At 39.0% G+C, this 27493-nt stretch overlaps 1 protein-coding gene across 3 annotated transcripts in view; it reads left to right on the top strand.

Moving 5' to 3' along the window:
• The window catches only part of CAB39L (calcium binding protein 39 like), a 135948-nt gene that overhangs the window by 99417 nt on the left and 9038 nt on the right, over positions 1-27493 (top strand). For all 3 annotated transcript variants that reach the window (XM_025364059.1, XM_025364061.1, XM_025364060.1), the window contains 3 exons: positions 4029-4088; positions 8847-8912; positions 15612-15755. In XM_025364059.1, coding sequence (XP_025219844.1) covers positions 4029-4088; positions 8847-8912; positions 15612-15755 — 270 coding nt within the window. The remainder of the gene's footprint in view (positions 1-4028; positions 4089-8846; positions 8913-15611; positions 15756-27493) is intronic.

Below are 27493 nucleotides of genomic sequence, written 5' to 3'. Positions count from 1 at the left end.
GGCCACTGTGGCACTTTTGTTGTCATAAGCAGGAGGGTGTGCAGTTTCGGACCAGCACTGAATTGCCTGAGACAACAAAGGAAAGCAACCGCAATGCCGTCATTTCCCCAATGCCTCAGGCAAACCTGCAACAAACAAAAGGCCTCTAGCCTCTGGGTTTGAAGGGAAGGAGTTTGCAGTCTGCTCGGGTGTCCACAGGCCTCCATTCAGCCTGCCAGCCTCCTATAGTCTCCCTAAGGAAAGCAGGGAAGAGAGGAGGAGCCCACAGGGGAGGTCTGGGTAGACAGAAAAGGGCCAGGGAAAGAAAGAGAAGGGAAGAAGGGGAATTAATGAGAGGCTGAGTATAAAGAGTGGGAAGCTTGGAGTAAGGAAACCGAAATTTCAGGAGAACAGCTGAGTGAGGGAAGGAAGGAAGGAAAAGAAGGAGGAAGGGCTTGGGAACAGATTCCTGGAAGTGACTGCTGGGTGGAGGGAGGGGCGGTGAGGGCAGCATGACTCCGGGCTCAGGAGTGTTGGAAATCCCAGGAGTGGCTGTGTCTTACCCAGGAAGACAAAAATTGTATAGCAGCTAGAGATGAACCCCCCAAAAGGTGGATCTAGAGCTAGTGGTGAGATAGGCCTCGGTTGCATCCAACATGAAGAATGACATTAGATACAAAGGATGATTCCATTTCTTTCTACCAAAATGTCTGTGTTTAAACTACTAAGGAGGTGTTTGCTAATAATAGACACTACAGTCCCATGTTTTTTCCCTTTCCTATCAGATGGCTCATCGCTGTCATGGAAACAAGTAAATTCATTTTTGAAAAAAACACAAGTAAGCCTTCATATAATTACAAACATAGAACAAACGCCAATAGAGGGGGAAAGCAAATACTTAATATGTATTTCTGAAAATTTCCCCAAAGGTTTTTAAACATTTGATAGAAAAAAATGTACTTGGTAGTAATTTTTTGCTGTCATATATTCAGCCCAATTTAATTTTCAGCAATAATATTGAATCAAAAATAAATAATGATGTTTTGATTTGTATTTAAGCCAATTTTCCATCGAATTTAAGTCAATCCTTTAAAATCTAAATAATCATAAAAAGTTTTCTAGTGTGCTGCCAGTATTGGAAACACCAATTTTCTATATTTTACCAAATGCTTACGGTTAATATAATGTAACAAATAAATCACTTTTTTTTTTTTTTTAAGTAGCTGGTTTCCAAGGGTTTTGTTTGGTTGGTTGATTTACTGGATTTTGACATTGGCTTTGGGTTTTTATAACCTCCTACTCTCATCTTTTTGGTTTTGAGCTCTTAAAGGGACTGTTGCTCAGTTTAGTTATTAATATTGTAACATTGTTAGTTTATGATTTTAGCATAGAATTTTCTACCAAAAGTCCTTTCCCAAAAAAGGATTCCTTACAACCATAATCTCTTTCATCCCTCCCTCTAAAAATTCCCATAATAGAAGTGGTTTGAATTCTGTCTTTCTCTGCCACCTGGTAAGCTGGATGTCCTTGAGCAATTTAGTTAACCTTTGAGTTTTATTTTCCACATCTGAAATGAAGAAAATCATCCCTTTATCACGGACTTGTGAAGATCAGAAACTGCATTTGCAAAGTGCTCGGTTCACTCCCCAGCACAGTCAGCCCTCTGAACAGCAGCTGTCACTGGCTCCTCAGCCTTTTATGTCCCTGCAATTGTCTCTCTCACTCCACCCCGAGCTTCTCCCAAGCAGTATTCATTAAAAATATCGATATCAGATTTTCAGCATAATAGTTATACTATGCAAAATGTAGGCCTCTCAAAACAGAATTGTTAGGAGGTAGGATGAAAGAGTACGCTATTTGAAATAAGGCTTTTAAATTCTAAATTCTTTAGAGTTTGAACTCTATTTTCCTTCACAATTTTCTGTCTTCTCCTTCTTGAGTAGGATCCTAGCTGTTTTTATTTTTATTTTTTTCACTCAGTTATGTGATCTATAATGCAGCAATTATATTTATCTCTGTATTATATGTACTTAAACCTGTGTGTATGTATATGTGGTTTGTACATACATTTATTGTATACATAAATTTGAAGGTATATCTATATATCAATCCTATCACACACTGGAGTGGAAATGTGGGTGTGAGAGAGGGAATGTATGCATTGTTTATTGACTGTATCCATTATATATATATATATATATATATATATGCTGGAGGAATTCTACCCCACCCTATTATGGTTTCCTAATACTGGATTTTTAAGCTGTTTCAAGGTTTTCTTTGCCCTTGGAATTTGAAAATGTTAGTTTTAACCTAACTGCCTCCTGATCCCTTTTTCTTTGGGGTAACACTCATGTATGACACAGCCTTTCTAGGCAGCACTGATCTGCAACCTGCTCTTTTTGTTGCCACTGGAGCTGTGTGCACTGGGCCTGCAGTGTGGGGAACCCAGGCCTCATTTTCAAGGCTGATGACAGTTGAAGCAGGTGGAGAACTCCCAGGGGTGCAGCAATCCACAGTGTCTGCTGCAGCCCATAGAGGGGGCTCCCTCTACCCTGGTTCAGCTCAGAAAATTCCTATTACTGCTCATGGGGTTTCTATGATGTTAGGGGAGGGTGCTTGAAAACAAGACACCAATATTATCCTTTACAAAAAAGAGTAGGGACCTCAAAGGATCCTGTGGAACTACCTTACTCTTTCAAGGGTCCCCTGATGTAGGAACTAGTTTGAATCAAGACCTTTGACAGGGCGGGAATGGAACCCCTGTAAATGGTTTTCCATTTTAGAACTTCAGTTTCAGAACGGTAATGAGTGCTCTGCTCCACCGGGGGGCAGTCTGGGGGGGGACCCACGTTTCCAACTGATAGGGCCAGTGGTTGATCAAGTTGTGTGATAGCAATAGGGAATTAAGAGTCACACTTATTATTTTGGAACTTGAAAATTATACTATGCAATGCTTTAAATATTTTACTTTTTAAAAAAATTAAAGTAGAAATAAGTGGGTTTTATTATGGTTGTTATCTACCTTTTCTTTGTGAGGTTATGTTGTGTACCTTCTATATGCTTTTAGGAAATTTTAATTAAATATGTATTAAAGTAAAAGAATTTGTTTTGGAAAACTTTTAAATTCTTGTTATGTTTTTAATTAAATTTTTCATGGCACCTAGACAGAGTATTTAGTCTCTAAGCATATAAAAGGGATTAAGTGAGGCTTGTTTTCCTACAACATTAAGGTGAATTAAGGATATAATTTAGGTATGAGTTGAAGACAGTCAAATGTTTCTTCATGCTTTCGTTCAGTTTTCTGAAAGTTTATACCTGCCATAAGATAGGGCTACTCATCTTCAATTTTGAAAGGATGCATTGTGCTACTCAGTAACTTGCACACCACCTCATATCCCATTAATCCAAGAGCGGGAACAATACTGGTTTAACACTGCTAAATGTCAGTTCTATACTTCCAGTATCCAAAGCACCTTCATTTTAAAAGTTGTTAAGACACTTTGGGAGGCCGAGGTGGGCGGATCACGAAGTCAGGAGATCGAGACCATCCTGGCTAAAACGGTGAAACCCCGTCCCTGCTAAAAATACAAAAACAAAAATTAGCCAGGCGTGGTGGTGGGCGCCTGTAGTCCCAGCTACTTGGGAGGCTGAGGCAGGAGAATGACGTGAACCCGGGAGGCAGAGCTTGCAGTGAGCCAAGATCGCACCACTGCACCCCAGCCTGGGCAACAGAGCGAGACTCCATCTCAAAAAAAAAAAGTTGTCAACTCATCTCAAGTTCCATTTGTTTCACCAGTTAAAGTATTTCTATCATAAATCTAACAATATGAATTTGAAACACTAGGTTTAACACTAGGATTTTTCTTTTCTAACATGAAACAAACTTGTATTTCACATCTTAGGCTAGGCTAGGAATGGAAATAATTTTGTGGTGTAAATGAAAATGTTCTTCTGCAACTTTTATATGTTCTTAAACCTTAGAAAAGAGACATTTGTAATATTAATAGCTATAACAATTTTGTTTCACTTGGTTTTTCTTTTTCTAGGATTTACTAACCAGACATAAAGTGTTGGTAGCAGACTTCTTAGAACAAAATTATGACACTGTAAGTAGAAATCATTTTTAAAGACTTTCCCGCTTTCTCTTTCCCTCCCTCTTAGATCTGTGAGCAATTGCCCCTGTGAATTATCCACAAGAGAAATCAATCGTATTCAGCCATACTCCTGATTTGTCTGCCTGGAAACCAGGTGATCAGGAATCTTTATGGAAAATTGAGATGGCGGGAGGTCAGGGCTTTCACCTTTTTCACATCTCTTCCTGTTGTGTTCTGAAGCTCCAAGAAATGACTAGCACCTGCTTGCTTAGATGTTGCTCTTAGGAGGCAGTGGGTAACTCCAAAAGGAAGAGAACCCACCCTCACTAAAATAAATCATTTTACTTTGTTGATAATTAGTCTTACTTAGTAGTAAAAATACCAAAAATATTTTTTATCTTGCAACTCCCTGCCCTGACAGTGAGTCCAACTCAGCCTTTTGAGATTTGGTTGAACTATGACTCTTTAGAAAGCTTTCCCTAATCTCATCCCTCCCAAAACATGCATCTCTCTCTCTCTCTCTCTCTCTCTCTCTCTCTCTCTCTCTTTCTCTCTCTCTCTCTCTCCTTTCTCTCTCTCTCTTCTCTCCTCTCTCCTCTCCTTCCTGTCCCCTTCTCTCTTTCTCTCTCTGGCTCCCTCTTATTTTTCACCTTGTATTATTATGGTGTGTCTGTATCTTTCTGGCTGGCCCTTGCACCCCCTAAGAGGCAGGAATCTTATCTGCAGGACACAGGGTTAAGAGCACAGTATGGACTACAGAGTCTGCATGCTTGCTTGGCTTCAAGACCTGCCTCCTTACTAACTGTGTGGCCCTGGGCAGGTTACTACACCCACTGCAAAATGAAGATAGTAATAATACCTGCATCATACGGTTGTTGAGGGAATTTGACAAGATTTAAAGTTTTTAGCACAGGACCAGAGTAAGCACTCAGTATTAGTTTTTAATCATTGTTACTAATTTCCTAATACCTAATGCAGTGTCAGACATTTGGTGGTGACAGATCCATCCAAGAGCAACTATGCTTTTACTAAATGTATAAGCAATAGAAGCAGCATGATTAAAGTATAATATAGTACAAACCTGGAAGGAAAACTTTACATGTTTTGTTCGTGTTGGTTCAGATGCTCTAGCTCAGTGCTGTCCAGTAGAAATATAATGCAAGCCAGAAATGAGAGCCACTGTGTAACTTAAAATTTTCTAGTTAGCCACACAAAAAGGTAAAAAGAAACAGGTGAAATTAATTTTAATAATCTATTTAACCCAACATATCAAAAATGTTATTCCAATGTACAATCAATATGGAAAATGATCATCGCTTCTCGGTCTTTTGGCTAAGATGAAGTGAAAAATGATCGAGCTATTTTACATCCTTTTTTCATGCTGAGTCTTTGAGATCTGATGTGTATTTTACACTTAGAGCACATCTCAGTTTGGACTAGCCGCATTTCAAGTGCTCAGTAGCCACATATGGCCCTATGTTGGAGAGCATGCATCTAAACTAGGACTTAGGGAAGGGTGGAGTCTCTGATCCTCATCCTAGCAACAGCCAGAGTTATTTTTTACTGGGGTTTTTGGCATTTTTACATGTGTTAGTTAATGTTACTACTCTATCCCCATCACCCAGTCTAGTGCCTGACACATAACAGCAGGAATGTAATCTGCTGTCTTAAAGGAGCACTTAACTATTTATATTATTGATGCCCAAACCAAGAAATTCTAAATGTTTATATATATGGTATGATGGGTGGATTTTTTGTCTTTGTCTGTTAAAAGCAAAAAACAATTTCATGTGTATATGATATTTATGATAGTAATAAGTAAATTAAGGTAAAGTAACTTTATTGATTGAAATCTTTAGTATTGAATTAAATTATATGTACTTACAAAAAGAAGTGCATTTTTGATGATAACTATGACTTTATGCCTTCCCTACAGTATGCAGTGTAGTTGGGCACATAAGAGGCATATGGACCAGTGGTAGCAAACAAATATTAATAATAGTCCTCAAGGAGTCTCTGAATCATTTATATCCTAGACAAAAGTTGCAGCATACTCCTGAATGCTGAGAAGGTGTGGCCTACTCTACCTATCAATAGTATATCTTCACACATTCAAATCACAAATATTTAACTACTTGTCTTTTTATTGCAAGTAAAATAAATTTTATTTTTGCCTGTGTCCTTCAATTTAAGATTAGGAATTAGCAATATAATTATAAAATCAAAAGTGATTTTTATGTCCTCAGGTGATAAAGGAAATAGCCATAGAATCAACTAGAGTATTTGTTTGTTTTTTTGTTTTTTTTTTTTTTTTTGAGATGGAGTCTCGCTCTGTCGCCCAGACTGGAGTGCAGTGGCCGGATCTCAGCTCACTGCAAGCTCCGCCTCCTGGGTTTACGCTATTCTCCTGCCTCAGCCTCCCGAATAGCTGGGACTACAGGCGCCAGCCACCTCGCCCGGCTAGTTTTTTGTATTTTTTAGTAGAGACAGGGTTTCACCGTGTTAGCCAGGATGGTCTTGATCTCCTGACCTCGTGATCCGCCCGTCTCGGCCTCCCAAAGTGCTAGGATTACAGGCTTGAGCCACCGTGCCCGGCCGAGTATTTGTTTTAAGTGTAAAATGTGAGGGGAGAATGATTTTTTAAATTGATACAAAATAATTATACATGTTTATGGGGTATATCGGATATGTTGATATATGCATACAATTTGTAATGATCACATCAGGATAATCAGGATGCCCATCACCTCAAATATTTATCGTTTCTTTGTGTTGGGAACTTTGCAAATCTTCTCTTCTAGCTATTTTGAAATATACAGTAGATTATTAACTATAGTCACCCTACTGTGCTGTTGAATGCTAGAACTTATTTCTTCTAACTGTATTTTTATACCTATTAACCAACCTGTCTTCATCCCCACTCCCTCCTACCTTCCTCAGCCTCTGATAACCTCATTCTACTGCAAGGAGAATAATTTTTATTGGCAGAGGCATCCCAAAATGTAAAGACTGAAAGAGGCGGGTGGATCACGAGGTCAGGAGTTCAAGACCAACCTGGCCAAGATGGTGAAACCCCGTCTCTAATAAAAATACAAAAATTAGCCGGATGTGGTGCCGGGTGCCTGTAATCCCACCTACTTGGGAGGGTGAGGCAGAGAATTGCTTGAACCCAGGAGGCGGAGGTTGCAGTGAGCTGAGATCGCGTCACAACACTCCAGCCTGGGAGACAGAGCGAGACTTGGTCTCAAAAAGAAAAAGAAAATTGTCTGTTTTTGAATTTAGGAAATGAACTGTTAATATATAGTTTGGTTGTTCAGTAACTATATATGCTAAATGGAATGTTAAGGAAAGATTCATTAGATGTCACATTTATAAGAAATGAAATTTTTAAAAGGCTAAGATAATATGGAAAAATCTACACTATCAACTAATTACTATTTTCTCCTATAGAATGAATGAGGTAAATGTGTTGTGCTGTAACGCTTTGCATTCAGGTATAATACATGACAATTTGAGAGACTAATAAATTCATTCTCTTTGACTCCTTATTTACCTAATTTTGTTTTTACATCCATATGTCACTTCTTGTGTAATTTAGTCATTTCACAGCTGCTGAGGCTCCTGCATTGGCCTGAATACGAGCTCTGAGAACTCATGCCCCTTCAAACCTTTCAGACTTTTTTAGCTGATATTTCTTTAGCAGTACACCATGAAACTGGAGCACATGGTGCATGACTCTAAAGTAATAAAGCTAGTGGACTGGGGAGTAGGGTCGTACCATATACATGTATTTGCATTTTATATTTACTGTTCAAATTTATCACAAGGCTTGTCTGATGCATTTAATGACCCACAAAATTCTCCTTGTGTTTCAGGATAGAATAAACAAGTCATTCGTATTAAAGAGTATAATTACTGTGATTTGAATGTGAGCGACACCTTTGTGTTTTGACGTTTCACTTTATTCTCTATCGGTGATTGTCAGTGTGCACAGCTTGCCCTCGTTACACAGCAGCACACATACTCCCCTCACACTTGACTCTCTGAGGGCTGGGAGCTTATCACCCTCGTCAGTTCCTGATCTCTTGCCCTTCATCCTGGCTGCGCTCGTTCCTCCCACTTCAGTGCTCTCTGAGCCGTGTGCCCACACCTGGTGGAAGTGAATGCTGAGCCTCCCCAGATGTCAGCACTCTGTGTTAAACTGAAGGGCTAGGCCATGTTTGGTGACCATGTTAGGAAACAGGACTTCATGCACCAGTGTCCCCAGCTTCCAGTGACAGCGAAGTGCTCCAGAGAGAACAGTTGGGCCGTCATGCAACAAAGGTTGCCTCGTTCTTTATCTGTTTATGCAGCGAATTCAACAGTCTGATTCTTTATGGCTTGCCAAGTGAAGCCTTAAGTGTATCTAATATTTTCCCAAATTGTGGACCCATAGCCACCAGCAAGGCGACTTACATAAAGATTTCTTTAAAATGGCATAAAATGAGTTCTCTTGCAACTTTTACTAGAAGTTTTGTTCAAAATTATTTACTGGAAGGACTCAAAATTACTCGGTTTTTATCTATTCAATTTCTAATTTGCAGAACTAAAATAAAACAGGGAACGATATCCCTTAGAATGCTTGACCTCCCCGCAGTGTCTTCACATGTAAAGAAGGATGGTAAAATGGCCAGAAGTTGGGAATTTGCTCCTGAAGAAGCAAGCAAGCCAGCCTAATACAGAGAATCCACTGCTGCTTTTACACTCTAATGTGTATTTTCTTTTCATTAGATTTTTGAAGACTATGAGAAATTGCTTCAGTCTGAGAATTATGTTACTAAGAGACAGTCTTTAAAGGTAATATCAAATTTCTTTAAGTCAGTGTCCCCGTAAGTTGATATCTCATTAGCAAATGATGGGTCTATTAGTATATGAGTAAACACAGAAAAATTAAAATATCTTTTTTTATAACTTGAGAAGTACTTACTATGTTTTATGTTATGACTGTATTTTATAGCAAAATAATGTAAGTGTCCTGTCTTGCTTTTGGAAGTAACAATGTAAGTGCCTGATAAGTAAAATTTAGAATATTTCTGCTGAGGCCAGGCATCTTGGCTTACACCTGTAATCCCAGCACTTTGGGAGGCGGAGGTGGGTGGATCACCTGAGGTCAGGAATTTGAGACCAGCCTGGCCAACATGGCAAAACCCCATCTCTACTAAAAATACAAAAATTAGCTGGGCGTGGTGGTAGGCACCTGTAATCTCAGCTACTTGGGAGGCTGGGGCAGGAGAATCGCTTGAACCTGGGAGGTGGAGGTTGCAGTGAGCCAAGATCGCGCCATTGCACTCCAGCCTGGGCAGCAAGAGTGGAACTCCATCTCAAAAAAAAAAAAAAAAAGACGTAAAATGCAAAAAGTCAACCTTCCCTCTAAGTTTTAAGCACAGCAATTGATAAATTCTTAATATCTGTATTTTTGAGAATAAAATAATTTTTTACTATCAAATTATGTTTATATAGTTGAAATGTTATGGTTCTTCTGTTTTATGGGAAGCATTTATCTCCCAGATTTGTAACATATTTTCCTAAAGAATTTTTTATACTATATTTCATCGTCAGGTCCCATTCCCTGAGCATTCACGTCAGTCAGTGTTTTCCTGTAGGTTACTTAAAAGACTTCCACCACTTAACATGACATGTTCACATTATATTTACAGAAGAGATTCTGAAATATGAAACATGGTCATTCCCTAAGAATTAGAAGAGAAATTTTTTTAAAAAATCAACTCTAACAAACAGATATATCAGAAGACTACGTGATCACATCTACGAAATTTTGCTTCTCTAAAATACTGCCAGGATTACACTGAAACAGAATCTGGCAAGAGATTAAAAGACGATGCAGCTAGCTGGAAACAAAAATAAAATCAATTATCAATTACCCGTAAATAGCATAGTTTGATGAATTATTGGAGAAGGAGGTGTGAGGGAGGTAATAAGACATTCCATTTAGTCAACAAATATTTATGTGCTCATTCTACAGACATATCATAACAGCCAAGAACAGCTCTGGGCTTCACATTCTGTTGGTGGAAAGCAGACAATAGACAAACAAATAAATCCATAGTTTTCAGATGGTTTTAAGTACTAAAAAGAAAAGTAGGGAAAGGAGGCCGAAAGCGGTGACTTGGGAGATAGGGGTGTGTGTACCAGAGCAGCTAGATGATCAGTGAAGTCTCTGATAAGTTTATCTTTAAATAGAGGGCTAAATTTGTGAAAAATTAAGATGCCTTTGATAAGGGTGTTTGTGTGTGTGTGTGTGTGTGTGTGTGTGAGAGAGAGAAACCCAGTTACATCTGCTACTTGAGGATATGCACCTATTGACTGGCTGTGGAAATGACAGGGAACCCAACAGCGTAAGACCACATCCATTTATGAGTGGCCCTCCCTCCCTCAGTGGAATGGTGCCTGGAAGCAGCCATGTGGCCAAGGGGAGGTGGGAGAGCCCCTGAGGGGAGGGAGATGTGGACTAGAGTTGTATCTCTGCCCTTCAGATCCCACTCAGAATCCCACAAAAAGAATGTTTCCAGCAGTTGATACAACTGACTGTTTTTAGCGCAGCAACTCATATGATGGTCCGGCTTGCTAAACATCACACTTGTATTATTATTTTTTCCTATTTTTTCTAGGTTTGGGATATAGTGTCACATACTTGTGTTATTTTTACACGTCAAGATGATGGCATTCATAGAACAATGCATTTGCTTCTAAATTTGGAGTATAATTTTAAACTAAGACAATAAAGTCAATCTGTTTTGTGTGACATTTTTTGTCAATTTACTTTGCCCACCATCCTGCATCAGCCATGACCTGGTTTCCTTTGTATTTGCGCCCCCACTGCGTGTTACTGGGGAGGCCATTTCTCAGCCAGCCATCTGGCACTTTTTGTTGAGTTTCCCATTTGTGTAGAAACTCATACCAGGAGACCCATCTAGAAAAAAAGCCCACAGATATGCTGCTGTCTGTGCTGGAGCCAGTAATGATGAGACCAAACTGTGTGTGGAACTGACCTTTGGGCAGAGAGTGACTTCAGTGCTGTGTTCTCCCATGTCCAGAAAGCTTGCTAAGAGCAGATGAAGATAAGGATGTATTCTGTTTATACAGCTGCATACATAAAGAATTTGTTATTTGTAGGGCTCCACAAGGATAGCCAAAATGAGATAAGCTTGTCCGTGGTACAATAAGTAGTGGCCCTCGAAGGAAGATGGCAATTGGAGTAGTAAACAGAGCTGGTGCTCTGAAGGGCCAGCATATAGGAAGTTGCTCATAAATTCTCCAAATCTTTCCTTTTTTTCAGTGGGGGTCTGTCAGATACTGGATCAAAATTGAGAGATTTGTATGAACTAAGGTGATTGAACCAAATTAGGAGGAAGAAAGCCATTTGTACTTCCTACTTATTTACAGATGCCTCAGCCTACTCACGAGGCATCTTTCCTGTTTTTCATTAATTCACCCAGATGTACTGTTTGGCTGTTATTCCTGCCTAAAATCTTTACAGTTAGGCGTCTCATGGATATCTGATTTATAGCATGGTAAAACCAAGCATTGGTGGGACACTGAAAAAAATGCCTGACAAAATGCAGATAAATTACCTAAGAATGAAGAAAGTATTAAAATGGTTACTGGAGAGTTGGGTTTTTTAACGTTAGATTATAGAAAGAGATGTTGCCAAAATTGTTTTGCATCACTCTGTTCAAGCAAACAAAAAGGTAGATGACTGTGAAATAAGTTCATATATAAACATCGAGCTCATTAAATATTGTTTACTCTTTTTTTTTTTTTTTTTGCTAGAAAAATGTTCTGGAAGCTCCACTGATGCAATTTTGGTTTTTCCTTTTGGTAATTAGATCTGTGGTAGCAGTATATTCTATTTTGACACAACGGTGTTTATATATAAATGGATTCTGTAATACTTTTTACATAGATGTTTCATAATTGCAGGAAACAAGAGAGGTTAGATTATCATATAGCAACTTTGTAAGTAATAAACTGTCTTAAGTACTAGGTTATTTTCTGATTCCAAAGTACTTGCTACCTGCTGCCTTTTGTTAATCATATTCTAAATTTTCCTGCACTGCCTTAGGGTGCTTAATTCCTGGTGTCAATAAAGAATAATTAACAGAGAAATTCCTTTTAATCATGTGGCAGAGCTTAGGAATTGTTTTCTTCTGCAGAGGCCTGGCATTTAATTACCAGCAAGAAAGATTATCATTCAAAAGAAGCTTGGTGGAAACTGGGGAATTTTTTGGGCTCTGGTCAATTTCATTAAAACACTTTAGTTTCTAAAAAACTTATTTCCACTTGCTGTATGGCTTAACTAAGTACTATGAGGCATACAAAATAAGAACTTTAAAGAAGTAAAATATGTGTGTTTTCCATTTACTTGGTATAGTATTGCTTTATAGTGCTTTGCATTATTCTGGAATGCTGCATTTTGTCATTGTTAATATTAAAAGAGATTAACATTTAATGGCTAAAAGATTTAGTGTTGAATTAGCACAATTAATTGTTTCAGAAAAATTGTGAAATTCTATTAGCAGAGGATAGATTGGATAGAATTTATATGTAGGTATTCCCAGGTAATAAAAATTGAAGTGACCTAATCTGAACTTAACTCATAAATATAACTTCAACAAATGTTTATTGAGTATGTGTGTGTAAATTTTTAAAAATGAAATTTTCCTTTTGCTGAAGCCTTTTAACATGTGTGTATATGATACATATGTGTCTATTCAGTATTTGATTCTGTATAGATCTTTAGAAGATAAGTAAGCCTCTTGACAGGCTTACAACCCAGAAGTTTTTTAGTTTTTGTTTTTTGTTTTTGGAGGGTCTGGAAGCCATACCTTTGAAATATAAGCATCTAGGAAGATAATACTGTTTCCCTGTCACCAGGAGAGTTTAACCGTTTTCCAAACTGCAACTCTTTGCTTGTCAGAGAGATAAGAGAAGTTTTATTATTCAGATAAATAGCTGAAACAAATGGTCACCTCAATTGCTAGGTGCATTAGGGTGAACCATGAAAGAGTGCACAGAAATGGTAGTCAGGTCCTCCCCTAGTGGACAGGTTACCCTTCAGCTTGAGGATATATGTATGTAATGGATTGTAGCTGCTTGACTGTAATAAGGGACAGTTTTGTCTGTTTGCAGTCTCTTTCAGAGATTAGTTACCATATTGTGCTCTGGATATGTGGGTAGGACTTTTATTTCCCCAACAATACCCATGGACATCACACAGTTAGGTTGTAAGGGGATTTGAAACACGCCCGTATGGAGCTTATTCTTTAAACAGGGTCACAAATAACTCTGCACTACAAGGCAAAGCAAAGTCAACTGTAGAGAAGAGGAAAGGCTTTCCCGAAGACAACGTCTGAGCTAGTTCTGAGAGGATGGGCCAGGTTTGAACAGGCAGAGAAGAGGTGAAAGTGTTTCTCAAGATTTTGGAGCTGGGGAAGTAAAGCCACAGAGACAGGAGAGCGGGGAAGATGGAGGAAGGGAGCCGAGGAAAGGAAGCAAGAGAAATGATTCCACATCACAGAGGCTGGGAACGGCATCTTCATGAGTTTACTTTTTTTCTAAATCTATGGGAATCTAGGAATTTGCTTGTTTATTCATTCACTTTCTAATCTAAGTGGAATTGGTAACAAATACTGATTTTTGGAAGATTTCTTTGACAAAATGTGCAGTATGGATTGGATTAGGTAAAGACTGAAGGAGAGACCATTTTGCATGCTGTGGCAGTAGGTCAGCTGAAAGGTAGTGAGGGTTTGAATGAGATTACTGGCTGTGAACATTGAATGAAAGGTGTTCAAGAAACACTTAAAAACAGAAAACTGGTAGTTCTTGGATGGATATTTGATGTGAGGAGCAAGGAAAAGAAAGGAGCTAAGGAAGACTTCAGCTGTCTTCCCAACTGGAGGAGGGTAGCTCCTGATGCCATTAACGAAGAGAAGAAAGGGAGTTGCTTTTAGAGACGCTAAGTGTGACAGTCCAGCAGTGTTCAAGTGGGACTGCCCAGTGGGCAGTTAGAAATGTGGGTCCAGAGTTTAGGAAAGAAGCTGAGACTAGAAATGTAGATTTGGGAGATATCCTCCTAGATGTTACAGTTGAACCCATGGGTATAGATGAGACTGTTGGGAGATAAAAGATAGCAGATCCAAGTATACAGCTTGGAAAATTGCTGCATAAGTAGTACAAAAGGCAAGGGAGCCATAGAAGAGGTAGCATAGGAACAAGCTGCACAAGGTAAGAAACCAGGAGCAAAGAAAGTTTCCAGAAGGTGTTAGGTTAGCTTTAGAAGCTGCAGAAAGATGAAGGAGGATGCAGATTAACAATTTGACTACACGGTTGCTATTCCATATGCATGAGAATAACTAGTGACCAGCCAATATCCAACAGGGGTCATCCTTTTTTCAGGTTTAACAAATGTTATTTTTATGCATTAAAATAACCTCAGGTTGTGTACTTCTTACATGTTAAATACACAAAAGATACATCAGAGGCAAAGTGGTGGTTTACTGGCAGCCAGATGCTTGCACACATCTGGGATTCCTTTGATAGACAGTTGGCCCTCAGTTTGATGTGCACTTTTCTTCCCATCCAGGATTTCTGTAACCATGTAACTATGTGGTACTCTCCCAAGGCCTTCAGAAAAAGTCCAGTAAATAGGACATTTGAAAACTAAACATATCTTCTATATAAAATTATGTTACAGTAAGTTTCAGCCCCCCTGGCTGCTGAAGCTTTAGGAATTGCTACAGCAGCCAAGGGGCTGTAATTCTGTTCTCCAGAATTATGGTGAGAAAAAAAAGTTTCTGAGATAGAGCAACAATACATTCAGCCGTGTTGCTGGGGGTCTTCAACTATTCTTAGTTTGGGTATTTTTATTTTTTGTTTAGGGTAATGCTGTATTTGGGGAACTATTAATTTGTCACCAAAAAATGTTTTGCTTTGCTTTGTAATAAAAACTTGCTGCACTTACTAAATTTGATATGGATTTGGGCTCAATTATTTTTTTCTGACTTTATATCAGGTTTCATAATAAAAGTCGGGGAAATGTAAGAGTCATTTAACAAACTGTCTTAATAGTGAACTCCTAGTGTACATTTATGCAGGTAAAGAAGGCATCATTATGATACCAATTTTGTTATTCCTTCTACCTGAATGCCTATGCAGCAATACATTAGTGGGAAGCAAGATAATTAAAGTAAGTATTGAAAACCATAAATTTGTTTCTGCCTAGCTCTAGGTGAGCTGCATCTAAGACCGACTAAAGAAAGGTACTAAGCACTGAGATAAGCAAAACGGTGTGAAAAACTTACTCAATAACTACTGCATTTATGCCTGTGCTTTGAGATGCACTTAAGGACACTCTAATTTTTTTCCTGACACCATTCTTATGCACATTTATATTCTGTTTTTCAGTGAGAAGACGTGAGCTGTATTTTGAGTCAGGTGGCTCTGAGATTACAGCTTTGGTTTTGTGTTTTCCTCTAGCTGCTAGGGGAGCTGATCCTGGACCGTCACAACTTTGCCATCATGACAAAGTACATCAGCAAGCCGGAGAACCTGAAACTCATGATGAACCTCCTTCGGGACAAAAGTCCCAACATCCAGTTTGAAGCCTTTCATGTTTTTAAGGTAAAAAGTACAAGCTCTGGAAACAATGTTATAGGCAATTTTTTTTCCAGTTCCAAATGGCAAACTCCCCGCTCTTTACTCTCTTTTATACTTGAAAGAAAATGAAATAGGCAGTCTTTGTGCTTTGCATGATTTAAATGAAATTTTGGAGTTATGTTAATGAATGCCCATTCATAAAGGTTTGCTGACTAATCCACACATCTAAATATTTTTATTTTTTCACAGAGAAAATGCGTGATACTCTTTCCCAAAACTTCTAAAACAATCAGTGATTGAGCTAGATCCCAAACCCTTAGTGTCAGGCTTGAATGCTTTGCTTCGTACAAGCACTGTCTCTTTGAACTTTAACTGACACCCTGAAGACACAGCCGGGTACTACTGACTTTATTCATATTATTATTTTTTTACAATGTATTTTGTTATGATAGAAAAGTAACTTCTTTAGACAATAGATTTTATTTTATTTTTTTTGAGATTGAGTCTCACTCTGTTGCCCAGGCTGGAGTGCAGTGGCACGATCTTGGCTCACTGCAACCTCTGCCTCCCAGGTTAAAGTGATTCTCCTGCCTCAGCCTCCTGAGTAGCTGGGACTACAGGCGTATGCCACCACTCCCGGCTAATTTTTTTTTTATTTTTAATAGAGCAAGTTTCACCGTGTTAGCCAGGGTGGTGTTGATCTCCTGACCTCGTGATCCACCCTCCTTGGCCTCCCAAAGTGCTGGGATTACAGGTGTGAGCCACCACCCTTGACCCTACAATAGATTTTTTAATAGGTGGGGTAGGTGGGAGAATTCTATTTGTAATTCTGTATTCCCAGCCTAACTATTGTAAACAGTTTAGTATATTTTATTTTCCTATGCACACATTCCAGAGTTTTTCTACAGCTGTATTCACATTGTACTAACAATTGATATCCTAATTTTATTACTTAATGCTATACCATAAGTAACCATTTTCATTATTGCTATAAGTAGTTTTTAGAGCCATTATTTTTCTCACCATCATAGTGCATCATTGGGTATATTTCTTCTTGTCATTGATATTTAGGTTATTTGCATTTTTTCCTACTCTTAAGTAATGCCACAATGTGCATTTTATGCATCCAGCTAATTTTTTTTAATATTTAAAATTCTTATCGTATGATAGATATCTAGAGTGTAAATAAGAGTTCAGAGAGTCCCAGAATTTTTTGGTTCTTATTTCTAAAAATCTTTTAAAATTTTATTTATTTTTTAAATTCAGAGACAGGGTCTTGCTTTGTTGCCCAGGCTAGAGTGCAGTGTGGTGTGATCATGGCTTACTGCAGCCTCAAATTCGTAGGCTCAAGCGATTCTCCCACCTCAGCCTCCTAAGTAGCTGGGACTATAGACACGGGTCACCTCGCCCAGCTAAGTTTTTTATTTTTTGAAGAAATAGGGTCTCGCTATGTTGCCCAGGCTGGTCTCAAAATCCTAAGCTCAAATGACCTTCCTGCCTCAGCCGCTCAAAGTGCTGGGATTGTAACAGAACACAAGTCAGATTGCTCATCACATGCAGCGTCCAATTAACAAGAGGCAGGTCTCGTAAAAAGAAAGTGACTTTATTAGCCAAAACTAATAATAGGAAAGTGGCCAGATTCCCATCCAATGCAACTACTTTGAATTGTAGGGGCAAGGCCAGGTTTTAAAGAGAGAAAACATGATATGGAAAGCGTGTAAAAATTATGCTGAGTACAATGTCTGTGTTTCTTGTTCTGGTGGCTGTCTTGGGTCCCAGTCCAGGTGGAAAGCAGGCTGGCGTCATCTCAACAATGGCTGGGTTGTTGACTAGCCACCCTGAAGTTATCCCTGGAATTTTGCAGCTGGGTCTCCAAGCTTGGTCTGACTCAAGATTCAAGTTTAGCCCCTGGAACTTCTAAGTAGGCAGATAATTAGATACCAGCATGCAGTTAGATAAATGTGAAGGGCATATAGACAGTGAGAAAGGGCTGGGACATGGAGTCTATTTTAAAACTAAGGGAAAAAGCTTCTGCAGTTTGCTTCAAGGTTACATCTTTAAGCCCAGGAGAAAGGGGAAAAAAACGTTTTAAAATGTATTTTGAAGTTAAGCTGCTTAGTTACAGGATTACAGGTGTGAGCCATGGCACCTGGCCTCGGTTTTTATAAAGTATGTTTAGTGATAGAGTTTGTAAGTCCATAAATGGGAGGCATGGCAGTTTTTAAGGTAATTGTTGCTTTGAAAGGTAAGACATTTTCAGTTGATCTTTCAGCCACCAGATATTTGTTAATTCATTTTATATATATATATATATAAAATTAAAGAGATACGTAGGGTGAGGTATGGGGAAAGGGGCATGGAGCTTCCATGCCTTCCCTGAGCAGCCACCCTCCAGGAGTCTCCATGTGTTTGGCTACCTGGAAGCTCCAGTGCAAATATTTATTGTCCAAAAACCCATTAGAGCAATTAAAATCCTGAACTAATTGATAAATTCTATTCAGTTCCTTTCAGAATTCCAACTGGACTTTCTCTGGAGCTTGACAAGCTGATTCTAAAATTTGTGTGGTAGAGCAATAGCCTAGGGTTATCTATGGCAATGTTGAAGAAGGAAGTAGAGGAATCTACTCTACCGGATATTAAGACTTGTTTTGGATTTAAAGTAAATGAAAACAGCATTGTATTGGCTTAGAAATTGATAAATAGAACAGCAAAACAGAGTAGAGGGCCCAGAAGTAAACCTATATAAATCTGAAACTTGATATTTGATCATGGAGGGATTATAAATCAGTGAAGAAAGGGTTAAGTATTCAATAAATGTTTCTTGGATAATGGGTTGTCCATGTAGAGAATCTTACCCTGCAGTATACACAGAAATAAGTTCTAGATAAAGATCTGCACTTGAAAAGCAATTTTTTTAACTTTTAGAAGAGAAAATAAGAGGCTCTCTGTATATTTGGGTAGGAAGAATTCCTTTGAAAAGAAATAAAAAATCACAAAACATAATAGAAATTTTTCTTGAGAAAGGGTCTCACTATGTTGCCCAGGCTGGAGTGCAGTAGTGTGATCATGGCTTACCGCAGCACTGACCTCTCGACCTCAAGCAATTCTCCTGCCTCAGCCTCTTGAGTAGCTGGGACCATAGGCCTGCCCTTACCATGCCTAACTAATTCTGTTTTTATTATTTGTAGGGATGAGGTCTTGCTGTTTTACCTAGGCTGGTCTCAAACTCCTGGCCTCAATTGATCCTCCTGCCTTGGCCTCCCTAGTGCTGGGATTATAGGTATGAGCCACCATACCCAGCCATAATAGAAAATATTTTAAAATGTGACCACACTAAAATTTTAAACTTCTGTTCAAAAAAGAAGTCATAAAGTGAAAAGACAGAATAGAATGTGATATATATAACTGACAGGTCATTAAGAAAAAGACAAATAACAGAAAAATAGACAAAAGATCCAAGTTGGTAGTTTGCAGATGAGGAAACCTGATTGGCCAATAAATAGGTGTTCTTCTTACTTGTAATTGTGGAAATGGCCATTAAAATATCAATGACATACCACTTGATGTTCTTCATATTGGCAAAAATGTCCAACAATATCAGATTTTTGTAGGATTGGACAGCAGTGGGAACTGTCATACACTGTAAATTGGTATAATCACTTTGGAGAACAGTTTAGCAAAATAAACTCTTGAAGCTATGGATACCCTTCAACTCTGAAATCCATTTTTAGGCAGTTTCTTGGAGACACTCTTGGACACGTGCATAAGGAGTCATGTACAGTAAGTCCTCTCTTAAAATCGTTGATAGGTGCTTGGAAGTGGACTTTAAACAAAACCCTGTACATTACAGCAAGTCCTCAAATAACAATGTTTTGTTGTAAGCTTGATGGGGGAAAAATTGTTTGCCTCATCTGTTGCTTTGCTTAAAGTTACAGTTTCTAAGAACTTATCCACCTTAAATAAGGACTTACTGTATAAAGATGTTTATTGCAACATTGTTTAAAATGGGAAAAGCCATACATGGGCACCAAGGGGAGACTGGGAAATTAAATTGTGCTACACACATTCAATAGTGCATAATAATGGGTTAAAATAAATAGAGTTATGTGGATTGCTTTGCCTAATCTTAGAAACATTTTGTTGAGTGGAATGACCAAATATTTAAATATGTCATTTATTTAAAGTTTAAAAGCATGCAAAAGAACACTAAGTATGGATTCATATATATGCAGTTAGAGTCCAAAAACATGCATGGAAGCCGGGCACAGTGGCTCATGCCCATAATCCCAGAACTTTGGGAGGCGGAGGTGGGTGGATCACTTGAGGCCAGGAGTTTGAGACCAGCCTGGCCAACATGGCAAAACCCAGTCCCTACTAAAAACACAAAAATTAGTCAGGTGTAGTGGCACATGCCTATAGTCCCAGATACTCAGTGGGGCTAGGGCAGGATTGTCACTTGAACCTGGGAGGCAGAGGTTGCAGTAAGCCGAGATTGTGCCATTGCATTCCAGCCTGGGTGACTGAGCGAGACTCTGTCTCAAACAAACAAACAAACTGCATGGGAATGACAAATGCCAAATTCAGGATAGGGGGTCATCTCAGGAGAAGGAGTAGGGGAGAGAATAAGCAATATCATACAGGAGTATCCAATAGCTTTCAATTATACCTGTAATGTTTTATTTAAAAAAAAAAAATCTGAAGGCAAGTATGGCAAAAAATATTAGATTTTGATAGCGCCAGTGGTGGGAATATGAAGTCAGATATGTTATTCCTGTACTCTTCTGTGTGTTAGAATTATTTCATAAAAAGTTTCAAAAAAAATGAATGAAATAAAAATAGAGTGCTGTAGGCCTGGAAAATGCCTACACATTATAAAACGGTGGGCCCTCTGAAGACCCTTGGACAGAAGGAATTGAAGAAGGCTGTGTATCATGTCATTCAGCTCCTACAGAAGTTTAAATGAGAATAAACTTCATATAATTTTGTTCAAAAATGCAGTATTATATATAGTAGAAGGAATCAGTGGGTTGCAAAATAAAAATAACCTAATTCCATCCTCTGAGAAGATCAGAATTTGGGTCACCTAATCACTGGACAGGGTGAGTACGTTTAAAAATAGTTGACCACTTGTTTACTTGTATGTGTGTAACTTGGCCTGCCCCGTACCCCGGCTATGTTCCTTCCACTGAAGTATGAACTACGTTGTTTACTTGCCAAAAATATTTTGTTATTTAGAAAAAAGTAACAGCTAAGTCCTAGGATTATTTTCACATCGTTTAATTAATAGGTTTTTTTCCCCAAAGCACCTTTCGTAGGGTGCAAAGAATGTGGAACCCAGTCCTGAAAATGTCTTTGCTGGATTATTAACAGCTGACTCTCATTAGCTTGCTAATAGGTTCAACACGTGCTTCCTACTATTGGTGAGCAGGGTAGTGTGGTGGGAAAGCCCCGACGGAGGTCAAGAGAGCAGGGTCTTTGTTCTGTCTCAGTTGCCAGCAGCCGCTTTGGGCAAATCCGTCTGGATCCATTTTTTCACTTGCAAAATGAAAGTGTTAAAGTCTAATTCTAAGATACTAGGTCATGAGACTTTTGTCTCAGGTCCTGAGTCTCCAGAGATGTGCCCGGTATGGATTGAGGGACCCATTATGAGATAATCTTCTCCCTTTCCTTTCCCTGTTAACCTCGATACCAAAGGGCCACGTCGCCCCTTCCCACCAAACCATGTAAGGTGGCAGAAAATGGTCTGTGTCATTTGCTCGCTCAGAGCTGCTGGAACTCAGGCATGGCCAGTGCCGAATATGGCACTAGTCTGTCACTCAGATCCTAGCAGTTGGCTATAATAGCTATTCCCTTGAAAACAAGAAGTTCTGTCCCCAGCTTATTCCAGAATATAAAAGTCAGTTTTGGTTGACAGTTCAGCCAAAAAAAGTATGTAGAACAAGAATGAGAATAGTTTCCATGTGGTCTTACTGGAAATAAGCAAAATTACAGATTAATTTAGTGAAGGACTAACCATGAATTACTCACTTCCTTAAAGACCCACTTTCTTTTTTATTTTTTTTTTTATTATTTATTTATTTATTTTTTGAGATGGAGGTTCACTCTTGTGGCCCAGGCTGGAGTGCAATGGCGTGATCTCGGCTCACTGCAACCTCCACCTCCCACGTTCAAGTGATTCTCCTGTCTCAGCCTCCCGAGTAGCTGGGATTACAGGGATGCGCCACCACGCCTGGCTAATTTTTGTATTTTTAGTAGAGACGAGGTTTTGCCATGTTGGCCAGGCTGGTCTCAAACTCCCAACCTCAGGTGATCCACCTGCCTCGGCCTCCCAAAGTGCTGGGATTACAGGCGTGAGCCACCACGCCCGACCTAAGGACCCACTTTCTAGCACACCAAACTACTATGGTCATGGCATACCAAATCTAACTCTACTCATGGAGAAAGCAGTTGAGACCAATTGAATTTAGGAATTGGCTATGAAGTAGTTTAATAATGTTAATTTCCCCTAAAATTGTAACAGTATATTGAAAAGTGTACCAACTTCTGACTTAATGTCTCACCAACTACTTTTACATGGTGTCGAACATTCAGCTTTATCGTATCCTCATTTGATCTTATTTTGCCCTTTTGCATATTTAACAAAGCAGCCAAGGAGAAAAGGTGAAAAGTCATAATTAAGGCCTCACTTCTCCTTTCTATTTTTAAAAATACTTTCCTTAAAAATTCATAAAACAATCAACTCCATATTTGTTTATAGAAAGGTTTGCAATGGGTATTTCTGGCAAACTTTAGCAATATCATCAAACAAGTATATAAATATATTACTTACGACTTTGTTTGATAATCCTGCTACTGAATATTTATAATGTTAGCTACTTTACAAAATATTTTTGCAGTAGTATGTAAAGAAAACGAAGCCTATATTTAATGTTTGTGAATATTACCTAGAATAAAAAAAAATTTAAGTTGCTTTTCCATATAATTTTGGGATAAATGTCTAGTTTCTTATGTAACTTCCACAATTATATGAAATTTGTAGATTCCAAAGATTTGGCTTCCAAAATACCAAAGCAATTGCATTAACAACGTTAATAACATTTTAACATTTTGTACAGAGCACTTTCCCTGACAAAATTCCATGTGATCCTCATGCCAGCTATGAAGTCAGGCAGGTGTGATGTCCCTGTTTCATTGGCGAGGAAACTGCCTGAGAGATTAAGTGACAAGCCTGAGCTCTCACAGACAAGGTTGTCTTCTGCGTCCAAATCCCATGTTCTTTCTTCTACATAGCTCCACTTATATGTGGGGAACTGAAGCTGGTAAATTCGAAATGGCAAAGTGCCTCTTTGCTATACCTTTAGATTTCGTAGAAGCTCTTTGCGAGCAGGAATTTTCCTCTGATTTGTTCTTTCTCTGCTCTATCTCCTAACAGCTAGAAGGGTTTTTGGCCCATAGTGGTTATTTAAGTAATGTCTGAGTAAGTAAATTAATATGTATGTTCTTTTTTTAGAACTATTTTTATTTATTTATTTTTTATTTAAGACAGAGTCTCGCTCTGTCACCCAGACTAGAGTGCAGTGGTGCGATCTCAGTTCACTGCAACCTCTGCCTCCTGGGTTCAAGTGATTCTCCTGCCTCAGCCTCCCAAGTAGCTGGGATTATAGGCGCGCACCACCACGCCTGGCCTTTTTTTTTTTTTTTTTTTTTTTGTATTTTTAGTAGAGATGGGGTTTCACCAAGTAGACTCCTGACCTCAAGTGATCTGCCTCCCTCGGCCTCCCAAAGTGCTGGGATTACAGACATACGCCACCGCACCCACCCAATATGTATGTTCTTAAAGGAAGGAAACTGAGAGCCTCTGTGCCTCTGAACCAGAGAAGGATTGCCAGATAAAATACAAGATGCCCCATTCAATTTGAATTTGAGATGGACAATGTATAGCACTACACGGAACATACTTACATTAAAAAAATTACTCATTGTTCGTCTGAAATAGAATTTCATAGGGCATCCTCTCTTTCTGTTTACTAAATCTGGTAATGCTAAACTGGAGGGACTCGTTTCAGTTTTCAAATATTGGGACAAGAACAGAGTCCTGGGTAGTAATATAGTGTCTTTTAAAAAAATCTTTCTGACAGAATGTTTGACAAGCATCATCAAGTTAAATAGAACTATTCTGACTTGAGAATATATTTAGATCTTTCCTTCTTGGCATATTCCATTCAGAAAGTGAGAATGTGTAGGTCTGGAATCTATGTTTTGTGCAGGCGGCTTCCCCTGGGAAGTCCCGGTCCACATTTCCTTCTGAGGCTTGGAGAATGAGGTCAGCAGTGTGTGTGCTCATCACACTCGCCGGACCTGCCGATGGAGCTGAAGGCCTCCGGGAAGAAGGATTCTGAATGGCTGTAGTATTTGTCCATTGTAGATGAAACCAGGAATAAGCGGCTAAAAGCTCAGTGCTGAAAAGTACAGTATCACAGACCTGGGAAGGAACTAAAATAATTGAGAAAGTGATGGCACAAAGAGCAGAAAAATCCAGGGTGAGCAAGTGATAGCAGAGTGAAAGCCCCTGATGCACAAACCCAGTATTCTCTTCAACTCGAATCAGATTTCACTGGGATTAAGTTGATATTGACAGCTCTGGGAATCTTGAGGTTGACCATGTCGTCAGGTAAATGACTTTTCCTTAAGGATCCTAGGAAAGCTCCACAGTTCCTCTGAGGTGCTTACCTGAAGGAGCGTATAGAGAATACAGAGAGGCTCAGCACAGAGAAGCCACAGAGATGATTGAGCTATTTGGAAAACAAGACCTATGTGGAAAGATTTAAAAACACTTACGCACCAAAAAAGAAGACTGACAGAGAAAGTTAACAGTGGTACTTGAGGGCAGAGCACACGTCTCATAGAATATCATAATGCAAGCCAACAGCAGCTATCTCAGTAGGCTGTGGAGAGTGACTGTAAGTAAAACCAATTTCCTGAGAACGGGAGTTGTAGACACTGGAATAGGTCACTGAGGATGGTTATAGAATCACCTTTTCAGGGGATCTAATAGGAATCAATTCTTGTTTGCCAAGAATTACCAGTGGGTTATGTCTGAAGTGGAAGGATGAGTTAGCTAAGTTCCTGAGGTCCCTCCCAGTTACAAGAGTCTATTCTTTCTATAATTGACTGTGATAAAGTATATTAGAAGTATGAATTCCTCTTTTTACAGTATTACTAGAGGAAATACTAGTATACTCTTTCTTTGGATAGAGGATAAAATATTTTACCCAAAATAGTTAGAATGAGCTATTGGGTTTAAATATGAATCCTACTAACTTGCATCTGCATAACAGTAAATATTTGGGAAAGCGGTTACTGCTATATGTGGCACTGCAGTGGTTTCATGTTGAAGGAGGAAGAAGCAACTGTAACTAGCAGTTGCTGTGGGCCAGAGACTCTGCTAAACACTTTGCAAGGACATACTCATTGAATATTTTCAAAACCTGATCCAATTTTGGCCACAAAAAGGATGTGGCATTCATAACATGCTACAACATGGGTTAACCTTAAAAACACTGTGCTACATGAAAGAAGCTAGTCATAGAAACCACATATGTTATGATTCCATTTATATGAATGTCTAGAATGAGGCAAAGCTCTAGGGGCAGAAAGTAGATTAGTGCTGCCTAGAGCTGGGAGCATGTTGCGGCGCAGGGGCGGGGCTGGTGACTGCTCATGGGTATAGGGTTTCTTTTTGGGATGATAAAAATGTTCTAAAATTGATTCTGGTGATGATTGCACAACTATGTGAGTATACTATACAACATTTAAAAGTATACTTTAAATGAATCAACTATATAGTCTGTGAATTTTATCTCAATAAAGCTGTTTTTAAAAAAACTTTTAAAAACCCCCAGTGAGATATAATCACTATGCTATATTCCTTTTACAAAACTGCCTACAGGCTTGAATTGTTCAATTCAAATCAACGTGTTCTGTGACTCTAAGGAAGTGTCCAGACATCCACCTTGTATTTGGCTGTCTAAAGGCAACATTAAAATGCTGAAAAAACTTTGGAAAGAAGGCAAAAAACAGGTTCCCATTTCTTTGGTCCACTAGTTTACTTAACAGTTTTAAAGATGAGAAACGTGATTATAGCTTGACCCCAAGCCCCTTTTCCCCTCCTTACCCCTACCTTTAGATAAGTAGTTAAGAACATTTGAACCAAATAGTCTGTCACTGCCACACATGGAGGGGGCGGAGCTGCAGCCGTACTGTCCGGCAGTCACTGGAGGAACCACCCAGCACTGCCTGGAAGGCGCACGCTGCACACACAGTCTAGTGGTCAGGGATGCTGCTTTAACTTCTCTCAGCCTCACCTGGAGATTGGGGAAAAATCGTATCTTCCTCCCAGAGCTGTTGTCAGGATAAAAGAATACCATTCGTATAACCTGTGTAGCACAATGCCCAGTGCATAGCAAGGATTCAGCAGACGATATGTATATTTTTAAATGACGATCATCTCATGTAATGTAAGAAGAATCTACAAGCATTAAAAACATATTATTAAGGAAAAAGTAGGTTACAAAGTATTATGTACAGAATGCAAGCCCAGTTTTATTTAAAATATTTCTACAAATAGCGATGTGCACAAGAAAAAATGCTGCACATACATACACCAGATATTCACAGTGGTTATCTCTGGGTGGAGGAATTATGTCAGTGAGTTTTTTACTTTCTTCTTTGTGCTTTTCTTTATTTCCCTAGTTTTCCACATGTATAGCTTGTGTAATTAGAGTGATGGGAAGAATGGGGGCAGTGAGGAGGAGGATTTCATAGGATTCTAGAGGTTTTTAGAGCATCCTGTACTTCCAGGCTGCTGGCCTCCACCACCCTCACTTCCTTCCCAGGGCTTTTCTTCCTCCCTTGATGTGCAGTGGGGTCCAGTCTAATTCTGTTGTGGGCCCAGTGATGCTCATAGACACCCAACCAGCTTGCAGATTTAAGGATCAAGTCCTTTCTTAAACAGGAAAAAGTTAATGGTCTCTGATCAGTACTAGCAAGTATTGTGTCAAAATATTCTAAATTATTACTCAGATGTGTAGTCACATGAATAAGGATATGGTGGCCTTATTTGACACTTCGACAGGGTGGGATTTGCTTGGAGTAACTTCCACGTAACTGTAACAGGAGCATCTACAGAGCATGCCAGGCTTGCAGCACGCATCAAAGGCGTGAGGTCAGCACCGCAGAAGGCTAACTTTTCTGGCTCAATCCCTGTTGGCAAAATAGAATTTGATTGAAATTAATGGATATGTGTGTAAGATGTAGATATTTTATTTTCCATGCAATGCATTCAGTTTTAAAATGGAGAGTGCAATATTTTCAGTCTTCTAAACTAAAAATATTTGAGTTGTGGTCATGATATTTGCCTTCCTCTCACCATGCCTGAGAACTCCATAAATCACATCTCTCAGGCATGTTATGTAAACTAAGGGTTACAGGCAATAAGGTGGCATTCTAAAAGGAGAAGTCCTGGGTAGTTTCATTTGTTTGGGGGTGGTTTGAAAATTACATTTAAAAAAAAATGGGGACAACAAAGACAACCAAAAAAAATCCTATCATGGACATAATATTCAAAAGACTTGGTTCCCTATATCTATGAATTAGAAGTGTGTTTCTTATCATCAGTGGGTTCATCTCAGGCCTTGACCAGTGTCCCGGCTGCCCCAAGGGAATCAGGCACTATTGCATTAGCTGACTCCAATCAGCAACTA

This window comes from Theropithecus gelada, chromosome 17 (genome assembly GCF_003255815.1).
Source record: "Theropithecus gelada isolate Dixy chromosome 17, Tgel_1.0, whole genome shotgun sequence".
Taxonomy (NCBI): Eukaryota; Metazoa; Chordata; class Mammalia; order Primates; family Cercopithecidae; genus Theropithecus; species Theropithecus gelada.
Note: the sequence above shows the minus strand (reverse complement) of the source record. Positions and strands in the feature narration are given on the sequence as shown.